The sequence below is a fragment of the Otolemur garnettii genome, unplaced genomic scaffold (genome assembly GCF_000181295.1).
Source record: "Otolemur garnettii isolate 467f Iridium unplaced genomic scaffold, OtoGar3 scaffold00060, whole genome shotgun sequence".
Lineage (NCBI taxonomy): Eukaryota > Metazoa > Chordata > Mammalia > Primates > Galagidae > Otolemur > Otolemur garnettii.
In genome coordinates, this window is record NW_003852455.1 from 1,940,555 (window position 1) to 1,956,095 (window position 15,541).

A 15,541-nucleotide genomic window follows, 5' to 3' on the forward strand; every position below is an offset into this window, starting at 1 on the left:
TTTTTTTTTTTTTTTTGAGACAAAGCCTCAAGCTGTCTCCCTGGGTAGAGTGCGGTGGCATTACAGCTCACAGCAACCTCCAACTCCTGGGCTCAAGCGAGTCTCCTGCCTCCGCATTGTTGTTTGGCGGGTCCGGGCTGGATTCGAACCCGCCACCGTAGGTGTACGTGGCTGGCGCCTTAGCGGGTCTGTCTCAGCGGTGTCAAGGGCGGTGGGGAGGCGCTCAGGTGTCATTACCACTTGCATGAAAGGGTAAGGAGGTTAATTAGTTTCAATAGTTCAATACTCTATAGTTCAAATAGTTTAAATTCTCTATCTCCAGCTGGTCTCCAGGGTATGAAGAGAGTGGGGACGAAGATGTAAAGCCTCTAACAAATTAGGAAGAAAAGATATAGAAATAAAAAATTTCCCTCTTCCTGTGTCTAGTTTATCGTTTTGCTATCTGGAAGTCCTGCATTGGGTAGCCTTTAAAGGCTCAGCTTCCAGATCTAGGCTCTGGTGCTGGGCACGTAGGGGTGGTCCCTCTTCACAGGCTCCACAGCAGGAGGCCCTTCTGCGGCTGGATTCTCAGGCAGCTCCCACCAAGCTGGGCTGCTGGAGCCCGAGCGCTGCGCGTCCGGCCTTTAATCCCAGCGAACCTAGGACCCGGCCGCTGCCAATAGCCCTGGCCCCGCCTCTCCGCACATCAGCGCTTTCGATTGGCTCCGGGCGGTACGGCTCCGCCTCCGCCATGGCGGCCGCCTGCCGCCGAGGCTGCTAAGTGGCTGCCTGGGTACTGGTCTTCGCCGTCCCTCCCTGGCTGCTGGGTCCGCTGGCTCGTGGTGCATGGGCCTGCTCCGAGGCTGGCCCCCATGCGCTCGGGCCATGGCGCGCCTGAGTGCTGTGCGCTCCCACTACTGCGCCCTGCTGCTGGCTGCGGCGCTTGCCGTCTGTGCTTTCTACTACCTAGGCTCGGGCCGGGAGACCTTCTCCAGCGCCACCAAGAGGCTGAAGGAGGCCCGTGCAGGGGTCCCTGCCGCGCCCTCGCCGCCTGCGCCGGAGGTGATGCGGGGCTCAGTGGCAACTGCCCCCGGCGCCAAGGCCAAGAGCCTGGAGGGTGGGGGAGCCGGGCCGGTGGACTACCACCTGCTGATGATGTTCACCAAGGCGGAGCACAACGCCGCGTTGCAGGCCAAGGCCCGTGTCGCTCTTCGCTCGCTGCTGCGCCTCGCCAAGTTCGAGACGCACGAGGTGCTTAACCTTCACTTCGTGAGCGAGGAAGCCAGTCGTGAGGTGGTCAAGGTCCTGCTGCGGGAGCTCCTGCCGCCCGCCGCGGGCTTCAAGTGTAAGGTGAGCGGGGCTGCGGCCAGGGACTCCCGGTGGGTGGCCCACTCGGGTGTAGGTGAGGTCCATGCGCGCCCCCGGCAGAGCTCCAGGGGTTGAAAGGTAGAGTCTTCGCTGCCCTGCCCACTTGCAACGCCTGTGACCTAACTCCCTTCGCCCTTCAAAGCCTAAATGTGTGTTCACAGCTTGCCTGAGGCCTTGCCCGGGGGCGTGTCCGGCAGCCAGAAGCTCTTACCTGGTGCAGGAGCGAAGCTGCAGTGTTAAACGGACCTGAACACCCTTGGGTTCCTCTCCCCTACTTCCAAATAAGTGCAGCCCCCTAGAGAATCAGCATGCCCCCTTTTTCTAGTGTTGTAGGGTTCAGCAGTGCCTTCAGAGACTGTGCCTCTTTTTATACTCCTCAGTCTTTGACTTTGAATAGGGGAAGGCACCATTAGTCGCTCCATGCCAAGTCTGCTGGACAGGGTCTTGGTGAGGCCTCTGGATATGTTTAAGTTGCAGTGACATTTCTCATGGCTCTTGAGGTATTTCGGTGGGATCTGGTCAAATCTAGTGTGAACCATCTCATCTCCTCTCTGTGTCCCCTTCTTCTCTGCCCTGAAGGGTCATGAACCCATTAAGAGAAACCGGCTAAGTGAGGAAGGGAAGCTGTATAAGGAAAAGCAATGATCTGAGGAGAGCACAACTAGCCACATTGTCCCAGCCTGGACCAACCTGCCACCGCGGCCGCTCACATCTCTCCCCACTGTTTCACTTCACTGCCTGGCCCTGCTTGTTCAAGACTGGGTTCCTGACGTGATGCTAATTACTTCATTCAAATTGTTTGCCTCATTTTGACTTAATAATTGTACAGCAGGAATCCATGGGATTTTTGGATAAGGTGTAATAGATGATCTAAAGGATGGAGACTGATGTTGTTTGGGGAAGGAAGCTAAGGCTATGACTGAGTGAGTGACTAAGGGGAGCTGCTGCCAAGGTCCTGCAGGATTCAGGAGTCCTCAGTGACTCCTTGTTGCCTAGAGGGTCAAGTCCCAATTTTTAGGGCACTTTGTGTTATGAGCCTGGCCCTTCTTTCTGGCTTCCTCTCCTTCTTTACATGAACCTTGTATCTTAACTGTAGCGAAGGCATATTTACACAAGCTGTACTTTCTGCTCAGAAAGTTTCTTAGGCCCTTGACCGCTCTTTACTCAACTTTCACCTTCCTCAGAATGTTCCTGGACTGAGGACTGTTGCCCCCAACTCTCCACAGCTCTTGGTTCCTGCTTTCTCCATTACATCCTAGGCCAATGTTTTTCCCTTTGTGCCTCATTTGCCCTTTAAGGAGCCCTTCTCTCTTGTAAGAAAGGGTCCAGAGCAGTGTTTTTCAAGTTTTTTATCTCATGGCACACTTGAACCTATAAACTTCTGTGGCATGCTTCAATTGTGCTGATCAAAAAAAAGAGTAAAATACCTTTTTTGATTTATTTATTAACACAAACAAAATGCACCCTTATAGCCAAAGAATAAGACGAAACAACTTGTTATAATTTGTAATAAAAAGATAACAATTAAAATCTTAAAGAACTTACTTATATTTATTGTTTTTCTGTTTATTATAATTTAGCATTTAATGAGATATCCGCACTTGACTTTTTTTAGATTATTTTCTTTGCAAGGTCAAAATTTTTTTTTTTTTGACAGAGTCCTAAGCTGTTGCCCTAGGTAGAGTGCCATGGCATCACAGCTCACAGCAACCTCAAACTCTTGGGCTTAAGCGATTCTCTTGCCTCAGCCTCCCAAGTAGCTGGGACTATAGGCGCCCGCCACGATGCCCGGATATTTTTTGGTTGTAGTTGTTGTTTGGCAGGCCCCAGGCTGGATTTGAACCCACCAGCTCTGGAGTATGTGGCTGGTGCCCTAGCCACTGAGCTATAGGCATCGAGCCAAGGTCAAATTTTGGACAGGCATATTCTTAAATCTTCTAGCTGTGATTGATTTTTGTTTTTACTATTAATCATTACAGAAAAACTCTGTCACAAATGTGACAGTGAGAATGGACGAGGTATTTCTATTACTTTTTTTGTAATATTTGGAAATTCTCCCTTGAGAGATAACCAACATGCTGTAATATCTTCTTCTGTAATATTTAAATTTGCTGACATACACTCACTTAAAACAAAGGGATTTCTCACCCAATCCAGAGATGTTATGTTGAGGTAGGTGCAGGAAAATGCTTTTCAAAATTTATGTACAATAGGGCGACGCCTGTGGCTCAGAAGGGTAGGGCGCTAGCCCCATATGCTGGAGGTGGCAGGTTCAAACCCAGCCCTGGCAAAAAAAAAAAAAAAAAAAATTGTGTGCAATTAATCTAAAGCTTGTAAATTTGTTCAATAAGATTTTTATCCCGTTTACACCTTTTTACTAGTTCAACCATTTCTACTACATTTTCTCTTTTAAGCCTTTCCTTCCAAAGCAGTAATTTTTCTCTGAAAGTATTAATTTTACCTGTAGATGTGAAAATATTTTCATGATTTCCCTGCATCCTCTTAAGAGTATTCAAACACGGAAATAAATTTGCAAGAAATGCAGCTTTATGACACCAAACCTTGTCATAAAAAGGCAATACTTCTTTTAATTGATAAAATCTTGACAGAACCCTTCCTCAGGATAACCATCTCACCTTTGTGTGAAGTGAGAGCTGCATATGAGAAGCATCCACTGAGGAACGGAATTCTACAAGTAATCTTGATTGCAGTCGCCTGCTTTCTATATAGTTGATACTTTTAATAGTGCATTATAGGACCGTTTGTAATTCAGGCGCTAATGATTTTGATGCTAGCACTTTTTTGTGTAGAAAATAGTGCGTAAACATAATTTTTGGATTTTTTTTTTATTTTGGTTTTTTTTTTTTTTTGGTACAAGTGTAACAAATCCTTTCATGCCTCCAGACACAGATGGGGCTCCATCATTACAAATACTTATGCAGGAATCCCAAGACAAGTTACTAGATTAAAGTAATTACTGATCAAAATATCTTGGCCCTTTGTTGTTGTTTGGAGTGGCCAACAAAATAAAAACTGTTCTATGATTTCTTCTTTATAGACAAATCTACCGAATGCTAAAAGTTGGGGTGTACCACTGATATCAATAGATTCAGCCAACTGAATTACAAACGTGTTTACTTCTCTGAGGTGAAATATTACTTGAAATTCTATATTTTCAGGGAAATCCTTAACACACCAAGAAATTGTATTATCTGAAAGTGGAATTTTAAAAATTTCCTTTTCGTTTTCTTCTCCAAATGTTATCTTTACAATTGCACAGGCTCGTAAAATGATGGATTCTGCAATTGTACAAGATTTCATTTTCCTAGCTAGGATTTCTGCAACTGTGTAACTCACTTCTTGTGCTTTATCTGATATCATTTGCATATTGGGTCCCTATTTTTGCTTATTTAGCATTACTGAGTGCAAGTCCTTTGAAATATTCCACTGGCGGGTGGCACCTGTGGCTCAAAGGAGTAGGGCACTGGCCCCGTATGCCAGAGGTGGTGGGTTCAAACCCAGCCCCAGCCAAAAACTGCAAAAAAAAAAAAAAAAAGAAATATTCCACTGGCTTTTCCGACAAGTTCGAATTTCTAGATCATAAATGTCTCTTAAGTTCGCAAGAAACCATAGCCTCCTTTGCTCATGTTTCACCACAAATTAACATGCGTGGAACGTGGTAGATTTCCTTTACTACAAATGAAACTGAATGATAAATAATCATATTGATAACTAATTGTTTTTCATTTAGTTGCTGATGTACTGGACAAAGCAGTATTCAACGCACTAGTGTTGTCTTCTAATTTTTGTTTCTTTACTAAAAGCGTATCCATTTTAATTGAACACTATGTAATAAAAATAAAAAAAATCAAATCAAAAATAAACTCATACTTTTAAAAAACAAATACAGGTATTAATTAAATATACTTGGAAAACTTTCAAAACTAGGATTTGCAAGGAAATTGTGTCCAACTATTTTAATTCCAGACAGAACTGTATGACACATTCAGTATAAGCTCCACCTCCTTGCTACTTGAGGTACACTGAAGGGCCTCTGAGTCACACTGCTTCCTTCAGTTTGGATGACTTTGACTTATTTTGGTGTTCATCAGCAAATCCTTGTCAAATTGTGCCATCAATGGCCGTGTCTCTAGACGCTATTTTTCTTTTTCTTTTTGCAGTTTTTGGCCTGGCTGGGTTTGAACCTGCCACCTCCAGCATATGGGGCCAGCGCCCCACTCCTTTGAGCCACAGGTGCTGCCCTAAATGCTATTTTTCAAGGCTACACCCCACCCACTTTAGAAATAAGCCAGTGTTTATTTATTATAACAATAAAATGTTTATTATAACAATGCTATACTTGTATAATCAGTTTTAAAAGGTTTTAATTTTGATATGTACACTTGATGTACTTTAAACTTCTTTCAAAAATAATTTAATGTTTAAAAATTTTCGAGGCTCACCTTAGATCCTCTTGTGGTACACTGGTTGAAAAGTTACTGGTCCAGAGGGTGGTGTAAATTAACTTGTGTTTGAACACCTTGGGAAGAGGAGGGGAGCTCCTTGCCCACCCATGAACAAATAAGCCGGTCACAGACATCACTGTGGTTAGAGAAGGGCACGGGGGCTGGACTTTGTGCTGTAGGTGGCCAGGAATCCAGGCCTTAGAGCTTGTGGGTGAAGAGGCCCTTGGCACTCACTATCTGACTTGGGGTTTTCAGCTTAGGGCCCATCCTGATTTATCTAATTGGAATCTCTGGAGGTGGGACCTGGCAACCTGTCTCAAGTGATTTTAAGGACTCTAATATTTGAAAAACTTTGCCCTAGAAAGCTGAGACCCTTCACCACAGGGCCTGTGTAGGCAGATCTAGGATTTGACCAGGTCTCCAGATGCCACCTTGAAGACCAGCATTGTCATCTCTTCACCTTCTGAGTCAGAGGGAGCAAGCTAGGCTCACTGTACACCCTTGCCAGATCTCGGCCCTCCCCTTGTCCTTGGCTCCAGCTTCAGCTCCTGTGCGCACCTACTGTTTTCCAACTGAATGCCTTTGCTTGTGTTCCCACTGGTGGGATACTCTCTCTCCATTGCCATGTTTTGCCCACTGTTGGATACTATTCCCTCATGGGAGCCGTCTAAGGAGGCCCACCTGAAGGGTATGTCTTTCTCTTCTCTCTTGTACTTCCCTGGTTCTGTGACTGTATCATGTCTTATTACCTGTGCCTAGTCACAGTGCCTGGCACAGAGCTGGCACCAGAAATACTGGCCCAGGGGTGGGTCCAGCTTCAGCACCAGGCTCCTGACTGGGAGTGTATTTTATGCTCTGACTCCCTGCCTTTGCCCTCCCTTTGCTGGGCACAGTTCTGACTGCCTCCCCCAAGGCCTGATGACAGCTGCATGTGGCCCCTCCCTTTGCTGGGCACAGTTCTAACTGCCTCCCCCAAGGCCTGATGACAGCCGCATGTGGCCCAAGGGAACTGATAACCTCCGAGGGCTGAGGGTCTGGGGGCTTTTAGCCAGATGGCCATGGTCAGGTAGGGGTTTATCAGTCCTGCTGAAGGGACTGATTAAAATTCCTCTCATTACTTTTGAGTTCATATTTTGTGAATTTGTTTCTGTCTTTATTTTCTTTAAACTTGTGGTTCTAAAAGATTTGCTTATTTTATTTGTGATTTACTTTTTCCTCAGACTTAGAATATTCCCGAAAAGAATGCTTCTCCTTATACCAGGGACCACTTCACACTTGGCTTTCCCTTTGTCTGGAGTACAACCCCCCTACCATCCGTAACTGGTACTTGGCTTTCAGGTCTCGGATTTGTGTTCTTTCCTTGGTAAACCTTTCCTGAGCCCCCATTGCATACTCTGAAATAGGCATCCTCAAACTACAGCCCGTGGGCCACATGTGGCCCGCCGAGGACATTTATCCAGCCCGCCGTGTGTTTTTGCCGCCACTGCCTGTCCTTAGCAGCTGACTCCTCCTACGGCCTGCAGTCCAGCTCTCCAACGGTCTGAGGGACAGTGAACTGGCCCCCTGATTAAAAAGTTTGAGGACCCCTGCTCTGAAAGCTCCAAGTACTTTTCCTTAATAACATTAAGCACAGTTATACTTATATAATTATTGAATTAATAACTTGTCTATTTTCCTAGACTCTAAACAACTTATGGGAATTTAAAGGTATCTCCAGCACCTAACATCATGTCTTACATATATCAGTGGATTTTGTACAGAGAATTATTTTTTCCTGTTGATTAGGAAGGAGAAAACTAGAGTTTCTCACCCAGGCTGCTGCCACCTTTGGAGCTGGTGCCTCCTCATTGCATCCACTTCTGGGGCTCACAGCCACCACCACCACCACCGTCACCCGAGGAGTTGGTGGTGTGGCTTATGGCTGTGTGAGCCAGGGTGACAGGCCCTGCCTCATACTGCATTGGGCTGTTCATGAAGCATGTTGACCATCAGTATGGGCCCCAGAAAACAAAAGTATAAGATGATAAAGTACAAAATGGTTCTTTGTACTGGAAGGATACGGTTCATGACAATGACTTTGCGCCCTGCCTTTCTGCACGGGTCAAATCAGAGTGACAGGTACCGCTCAGTGAGTGATCCCTACCTGTCCGGCTGTTACCCACCCTCCACTGAGTTTCCTTATTCCTTCACTGAGGCTCTGAGGTTCCCTGCAAGGATCTTCCGGTTCCATATCTCACCAGCCTCAGATGGCTCATAACAGAGACCTTTTTGCACAGTGCTGTTCTGGGGCAGCATTGGGGTCTGGAGAACAACAACATCTATGGGCACAAACCCCTGTGTTCTCAGCATGTGGCACAAATGGGTGTCAAGGGCAGAGACTCAGGGCTGTGTATATGGGAGCAGCTGCACCTACCTGCTCAGCTCCCTGGGTGGCCCGGTTGACGAAGGCCAGCCAGGCTTTCACAGTGACACCCTCAAGAAGGCCCCAGGATGAACAGCCTGAAGCAGGGCGTGGTTGGCCTCAAGATTGGGGATATCCCCATCTCTGAAGTGGAAATGGCAGGCTTTTTCGTCAGCAGTGTGGCATTGACTGGGTCCTTTCCAGTAGTGGCAGGACAGATGTGAGAAGGCCAGTTTCAAAGCTGACTTCATGGGCTGCTGTTATAGCAAGTCTGTAAAACCACAGCCGAACATGAAAACAAAGAGTGGGCCTAGAACCAGGGAAGGGCCTGTGTTGTCCCCTCTACCTATAAAGTATAATGTGGACCTTCTTATCTGCCATAACAGCCCCACCTCAGCAGGTGGTTCAGGCGCTTCCAGCTCAGCTTCCTCCTTTGGCCCAACCATAGCGGAGAACCCACAGCAGCCATCCCAAACCTGCTAAGCTGCCTCTTGCAACAGAAGCACAGCATCTGGGCAGAGTGGAGGGGCCAGCAGGGATAGTACCTCTTCTGGAAGTACCGCGCCTGATTCTGTCCTGGTGTAGATTCCCACTCTGTCCTTCAAAAACTGAATGCTGCCCACAACTATAATCTCAGAGAGTTTGATAGGAATCATAAAAGCAGACGTGTGTTCATGAAGAGCTGTGCCGAGGATGACATTACCACCCTGCTGAGGGTATGTGGTGTACTGGTGTAATAGGACACCCAAGCAAGTGCCTGGACAGGGCCTTCCGCCTCAGGAGCAGCAGAAGGCCAGTCTTTGTCTACTTGCCCTTCAGTGTCAGCAGCAGCGGGCATTTCTGTGGGGTGGCTGAGATGAGGTCCCCCGTGGGCTGTGGAACCAATCCTGGGGTCTGGTCTCAGGACATCAAAGGGGAAGTTCACTGTGAAGTGGATCTTTGTCGAGTAACCAGCTCCGGCACATCAGACTGGAGAATAATGATAAACTGGTCACAGATGTCTGCAGCACACAGGAGGTGCCCTGAGAGCAAAACAAGTGAACGGTATTGCTTCCTACAAGCACACAGGCTCGAAGACTTCTCAAGTTGAGAGGCACCAGGAGGAGGAGGTGATGTGCAAGGAAACCGTGCGGACCACGCCATGTGCACTGACGTCATTCTATTGTGAAAATCCTATTTAACAGAATGTTGCTTGGGCGGCTCCAGTGTATCCTCCCATTCAGGGTGAAGTGTTGCATCTTTACTTTCCTTGTAGTTTATTTTGCCCAGATGGATCTGCATTCATGTGTATGTTTTCTCTGGGTTATGATATAATAGAATTCACTAATAAAGGAGTATTTTTTGGTCTGCTTATCAGTCAGACTGAGCTAATATGAAATACAAGTATCCTTGAAAACAAAACAGCAAAACCCTAATCTACGTCAAAGATTTTTTTTTATCCTGGCAGAAATTATGTTTTTACATGTATAGTTCTTTAATATCTCTATAGGTGACGTCACGCTTCTTACCCCTTCATCGCTTTATAGCAAACGCAAGAAACCATGAGCTGTTTTGTCACTTAGAGAATTCTGTTAAAATGTCTTCAAAATACTGCAGTGGAAAGATTATTGATCACCTTGATCTCCTGGCTTGCCATTTAAACAATTTGTTATCTGTCTAAAATGCTTATCTGCCCTTTTGATTTTTCTACTAGACAGATAAATTTTAGGTTTTTGAATTTGGTAAACACACTTAATTTGTTTGGACAGTCTGGCCTTTCACAATCTGTTGCCCAGCCCAAGCTTTGTCCGCACTGCCCTGTGGCCTGACCTGGCTGGGGGTGGGGTGGGGTTCCACATGTGGAGGGTCTGGAAGATGTCTCAGGTCTGGTTTGGTGCTAAGGCATTCTTAGGCGCCTTCTGATCATTTTAAATTTCCCCCTTTTTCTTCGCCTGGGAATCCGAATGCCTCTTAAGTTTTTACATACCAATAATGCTATGCTTTAAATACAGGATCAGGTAGCAAGTGCTATGGATGAGGCCACTAATTGTAAATTTCACTGTGTCTAATTTTTTTTTTCCTGATAATTAGGTAAAAACAAAACCTTTTAGAAAAGGAATTTGCTGACATGTTTTGGGGAATGAGGGATCATTGAAGAGCTTTCCACCACCTAGAATTTGAGTTGAAGCATGTAAATGGTGCTGCTGCCTGACATTGAGCCCACGGAATCTGCACATGCCCATTGTAAGGGGTCTTTACTGTCCTACAAAGCAGACACCCTCTGACAACCCCTTACTCCATCAGGCCTTCTGAGTTAAAGTTTAAGCTGTGTCATTTAGACTTGTATTTAGAAGATATCACTTCCTCTGAACTGTCACTGCCCACCTGGAGTCATGGATAACATTGGGTAACTTCTAGGAGAAGTCAAGCGTTAGTAATCTTTTTCTTTTTTATTTTGGTATTTAGCAAAGAAAAGAAAGAAAGAAAAACCAAGAAAAAAAAATAAACCTCTCAGATAGCAGAGAAGTCCAGAGTTTATGGCATAAAAGGTAAGGAAATTTGACCAAGGCCACTTGGGGAATTACTGACCCAGTTGGGGTTAGACCTTCATCCTAGGCCAATGTTATTCCCTTTGTGCCGTATTTCTCCATTAAAGAGCATTTTTCCTAGATAAAGCCAGGGGGCAATTTACCCCCCAGGAAGAATTGACTTGAGTTGTATTAGAACAGCTTGGGAAGAGCAAGGCAGCTCCCTGCCCACCCAGCTGCCTAGAGACACAGCCTGAAGGCTCCTCTTCCTTGAGGGTCGCTCTGGGACTCCACTGTTCCTATAACATATGGAGCTAGATTGCCACGGACTGGCAGAGGGCTGTGCCCGCATCTGGAGATCTCTGGTCAGGCCATTGCCAAGAGATGTAGGAACACCTTTTTTTTTTTTTTTTTTTGAGACAGAGCCTCAAGCTGTCCCCCTGGGTAGAGTGCTGTGGCATTACAGCTCACAGCAACCTCCAACTCCTGGGCTCTAGCGAGTCTCCTGCCTCCGCCTCCCAAGTAGCTGGGACCACAGGCGCCCGCCACAACGCCCGGCTATTTTTTGGTTGCAGCCGTCATTGTTGTTTGGCGGGTCCAGGCTGGGGATTCGAACCCGCCACCTTAGGTGTACGTGGCTGGCGCCTTAGCCGGTTGAGCTATAGGCGCCGAGCCTGTAGGAACACCTTTTAACTGAAATAGTTGTGGAAATAGATCATAGAACATTAATAATGACCTGAGAGCAGTGTTTTTCAACTTTTTTTTTATCTCATGACACACTTGAACCTATAGTTAAACCTCTGCGGCACACTTAAATTATGTTGATCAAAAACAAAAGAGTAAAAAAAGAATATACTTACTGTGCTTTGACCTTCTTTTGAAAGTAATTTAATTAATGGTCTTTAAAAATTTTCTCGGCACACCTAAGATCCTCTCAGGGTACATCAGTTGAAAATCACTGCCTTAGATTCTATTTTGGTTAATTAAATATTAGCTAAAAGGAATTCATTTAACCAGAAAATTATTGTTTTGACTACTATTAAAAGTTTTTCAAAACCTATTAGTTTCTTATCTCCAAACAATATGAAAATATATTCTTTGTTAACTTATTAATGACTGTCTGAACCTGTTCCGTTCCAGGCAGCAGTGTAGAAGCTGCTTCTTGCCTACACGGCCCATTTTCTAACTTCATCAGAATCACCTGGGGACACTTACTAAAAATGCAGAATCCTGAGTCTTGTCCTGGGATTCTGTCCCTGTCTGTGGATCAGAATCCTGGGCAGGGCCTGGGAATCTGTGTTTGTCTGGAGCTGTGTAGGCAGGCTTGGGAGTGACTGCTGTAAAGGAAGCCGGAGTGCTTGATGCTCTCCTAGTGATCTCAGGTGTCCCCTCTTCTGTGCAGCCTTCCCTGGGGGGCAGCATGACTGGCACGTCATAGGCATAGGCATTCAGGAACCACTGGGTGAGCAGCTCTTTCATCCAGGCTGTTCTAGCACTGCTGACCTGGGAAAGGCTATGACATTCACCTTGTTAAAGTGCAGATGTGTGAACACTTCCATTTGAAATCTCCAGTGGCTCCTGACTACCTGGCATTCCAGATCCCAGGACATTCTGGACACATAGCAGCTGGCTGAGCTGCAGGAAAGGCTGGCCCTTCTCATGGAGCTTCGCTTGCTCTGCTTCTGGGCCATCTGCTCTCTCGTTCTGCCTGTCAAGTGGAATCACACACTTAGCAAACTTACCACTTATCTCTTCTATGAGGCTGTCTTGCTGTGTGAGGGTAGACAGAGTTTATCATGAAAACCCCAAATAATGGCAGCTTACACAAGATTGAGCTAATCTCTCATCTCATTGAAGTCTGGACGTGGGCCTTCCTGGGCTGGCTGAGGGGCTTCAGGAAGCTGTCAGGGTCCTGGGCTCCTTGCAGCTTCACCAGCCCTAGGGAGCAGCCCCGACTTTGCTGTCCAGTGTGGCTGCTAGAGCTTTGGCCATCACCTGTGTATTCTGTGTTATGGTTAGTCCAGTTTAGTCCAGTGCTGCTGTGTCCATTATTTTGGGTCAGGACATGGTTCTACTCTACTGACTTCTGGGAAAACATACACAGTGAGCAGACCTTCAGGCACCTCCCATATCTCAGCCCCCACCCCCAGTGACCAGCCATCTGCAGAGGCCTGGCAGGGCCTAGCAGCCACTGTGGGTGCAACCTTCATGGGTACAGAAATGTTGCTTCTTTGTGGTTTTCTCCTGTGCTATCCTAAGTTATCCCTGAGCCTTTCTGAAGCAACCCTCATGCCATCCCTCATCTTTGCGTATGTCTTTTGTGAACATATTTATTTCTCCATCCATTCATTTGACAGGTGCTCTTGAGGGTCTAACCTCTGGCAGGCTCTGTTCTAGGTGCTCGTGAATAGCAGGGAGCAGAACAAAGTCCCTGTCTTTGTGCAGCTTACATTCTAGGATTGTAGGGAAAGTGTAAGAGAGAGACTTTAAACAAATAAATCTATATAGGAAGAATCAGATTGAGATGAATTCGATAGAGAAAGCAAAGCAGGATAAGGAGGCGGGGCTTGTGCAAGTGTCAAGGGTAGGGAGTTGTTAGCTATTGTTTAGGGGTCAAGGAAGGCTCTGCTGATAAGGTGACATTCAAGCAGAGACTGCAGGAAGTGAGGGAGTGACTCTTGGCAAGACGCTGTCAGGGAGAACTGCAGCGTGAGGGCCTTAGGTTGCAGTGTGCTCCACATGTTCCAGAAAATACGGGTGCTTTTTACTTGTTTGCAGCCTCTCTCTTCCTACTAGAACATAACCTCCATGAAAGCAGAGATCTTACCTTCTTCATCTCTTGAGGTTTACAGGAAACCCATAAATGTCATCCCTATTTCTGGTCTGAGTTGGAAGTGACAGATAGGCATAGTGGGCAGGCAGCATCCGCTCCTGGAATACAAGTACCAGGTTTTTGTAAGGGCAGGTAGCTTTGGACAGCCACTGGTCTCCTTGTAGGGGTGGACAGGTTCTCCACAGGTAGGTTCTGGAGAAGAAAAGGAGAGGCCGGGACTGGGGCAGACATGCCTCCTGGGTGCCACCCTCAGATTACTTTCCTTGCCTTAAGGAGGAGTCAGTGTGTGTGGTGGGGAAGAAGGGATGAGGCAGGGAGCAGGAGCGCAGGAGCCTTGGCCTCCTAGAGCATCCTCCCTGTAGTAGGATGAGACAGTACAAGTGGAGGTGCGTGAAACGGTGCAAAACGGGCACTTCACTTTTTAAGAAATTGTTCTTTCCCTAACTTCTCTGGTTCCTTGAGACTCAATCTCACAGAATTTTCCCATGCTTATGAGAGAGGCATTAATCCCTCTTAAAAACCCAATCACCTCTTAAAGCCCCCGCCTCTCAACACTGCTACACCAGGGATAAAATTTCCAATGCATGAATTCTGGGGAGCACATACCATAGCACCCACTTACAAGTGCTTGTTGGATTCCAGGAGGAGCATGGGCTGAGGCCTAGGAGTGAACAGACAGATGTTAAAGTTCCAGAGGGACTTGGGGAGTCCCAGAGTTTCTTTTAATGCAAGGGGTAGCTTGGAAAAGTTGAACACCTCACCTCCTACTGGGCTTGAGAAAATGCTGAGTGTGAAGATTTCAATGCTGGCTATTTTGTTGCTGAAACTAATGATAAACAGGTGACACTGGAAATGTACTTGATTTTCTACCTTGTGACAGCAGCAGGCACCTTATACCTAAATGAAACTTTTGACTAAGTTATGACAGTCTGGGAAAGAGGTGATCAAGAAAAAAAGTGTCTTGAAGTGAGAGGCTCCTGGAAAAGATAGGGTTACATTTTATACGCTAGTATTTAGAGAATAGCGCATATTTTACCAAATGCATTTAACAGACGCATTCCTTTAAATTATACTTGTGAAAACAACTGTAGTAGTTTGTGTGTCAATGTATGTTTTGCAGAGAAAACTTTATAATCAAGGATGTGTAGGGAATAAATTTGTATAGCATTGTATCAAATATAATAAATTCTAGATGACTCCACAAGGATATGTTTAAATTATAAGGAAAAGCTTATAACACAGGCCAGGGATCATTATATAGATCAGTGTTTTCAACCTTTTTTATCTCATGGCACTCTTGAACCTATAGTTAAACTTCTACAACACACTTAAATTGTGTTGATTAAAAAAAAGAGTAAAAAGGGCGGCACCTATGGCTCAGTGAGTAGGGCACCGACCCCATATAACGAGGGTGGCAGGTTCAAACCCAGCCCTGGCTGAACTGCAACAAAAAAATAGCTGGGCATTCTGGTGGGCACCTGTAGTCCCAGCTACTCAGGAGGCTGAGGCAAGAGAATCACCTAAGCCCAGGAGTTGGAGGTTGCTGTGAGCTGTGACACCATGGCATTCTACAGAGGGTAATAAAGTGAGACTCTGTCTCTAAAAATATATATATATAAAATATATATATATATACACTGTGCTTTGAAATTCTTTCAAAAACAATTTAATTAATGATCTTTAAAAATTTTTGTGGCATACCTAAGATCCTCTCAGGGCATACCAGTTGAAAAATCACTGATATAGATAAAATATGCTGCTAGATGAGTGACTTATAAATTGTGTAGGAGGCCTCAATGTAGAGATAAAGTCTTGATTGGGGCATCAGTAATTCCTCACAAATTCCTAACTGTTCTTTGTTACTACAGACCACTATTTAAAGGATTATTATTATTATTTTTTTTGCAATTAAGAATTGAGATAGGCTCAGTGCCTATGGCTCAACTGGCTAAGGCGCCAGCCACATACACCTAAGGTGGCGGGTTCA

General features: G+C 45.8%; 1 protein-coding gene across 1 annotated transcript in view; it reads left to right on the forward strand.

Annotated features, from left to right (window-relative positions):
- Positions 1-825: 825 nt before the first annotated feature.
- The window catches only part of XXYLT1 (xyloside xylosyltransferase 1), a 186,170-nt gene continuing 171,454 nt past the window's right edge, over positions 826-15,541 (forward strand). The window contains exon 1 of the mRNA XM_003792687.3: positions 826-1,329. Within this exon, the coding sequence (XP_003792735.1) occupies positions 826-1,329 (504 nt within the window). The remainder of the gene's footprint in view (positions 1,330-15,541) is intronic.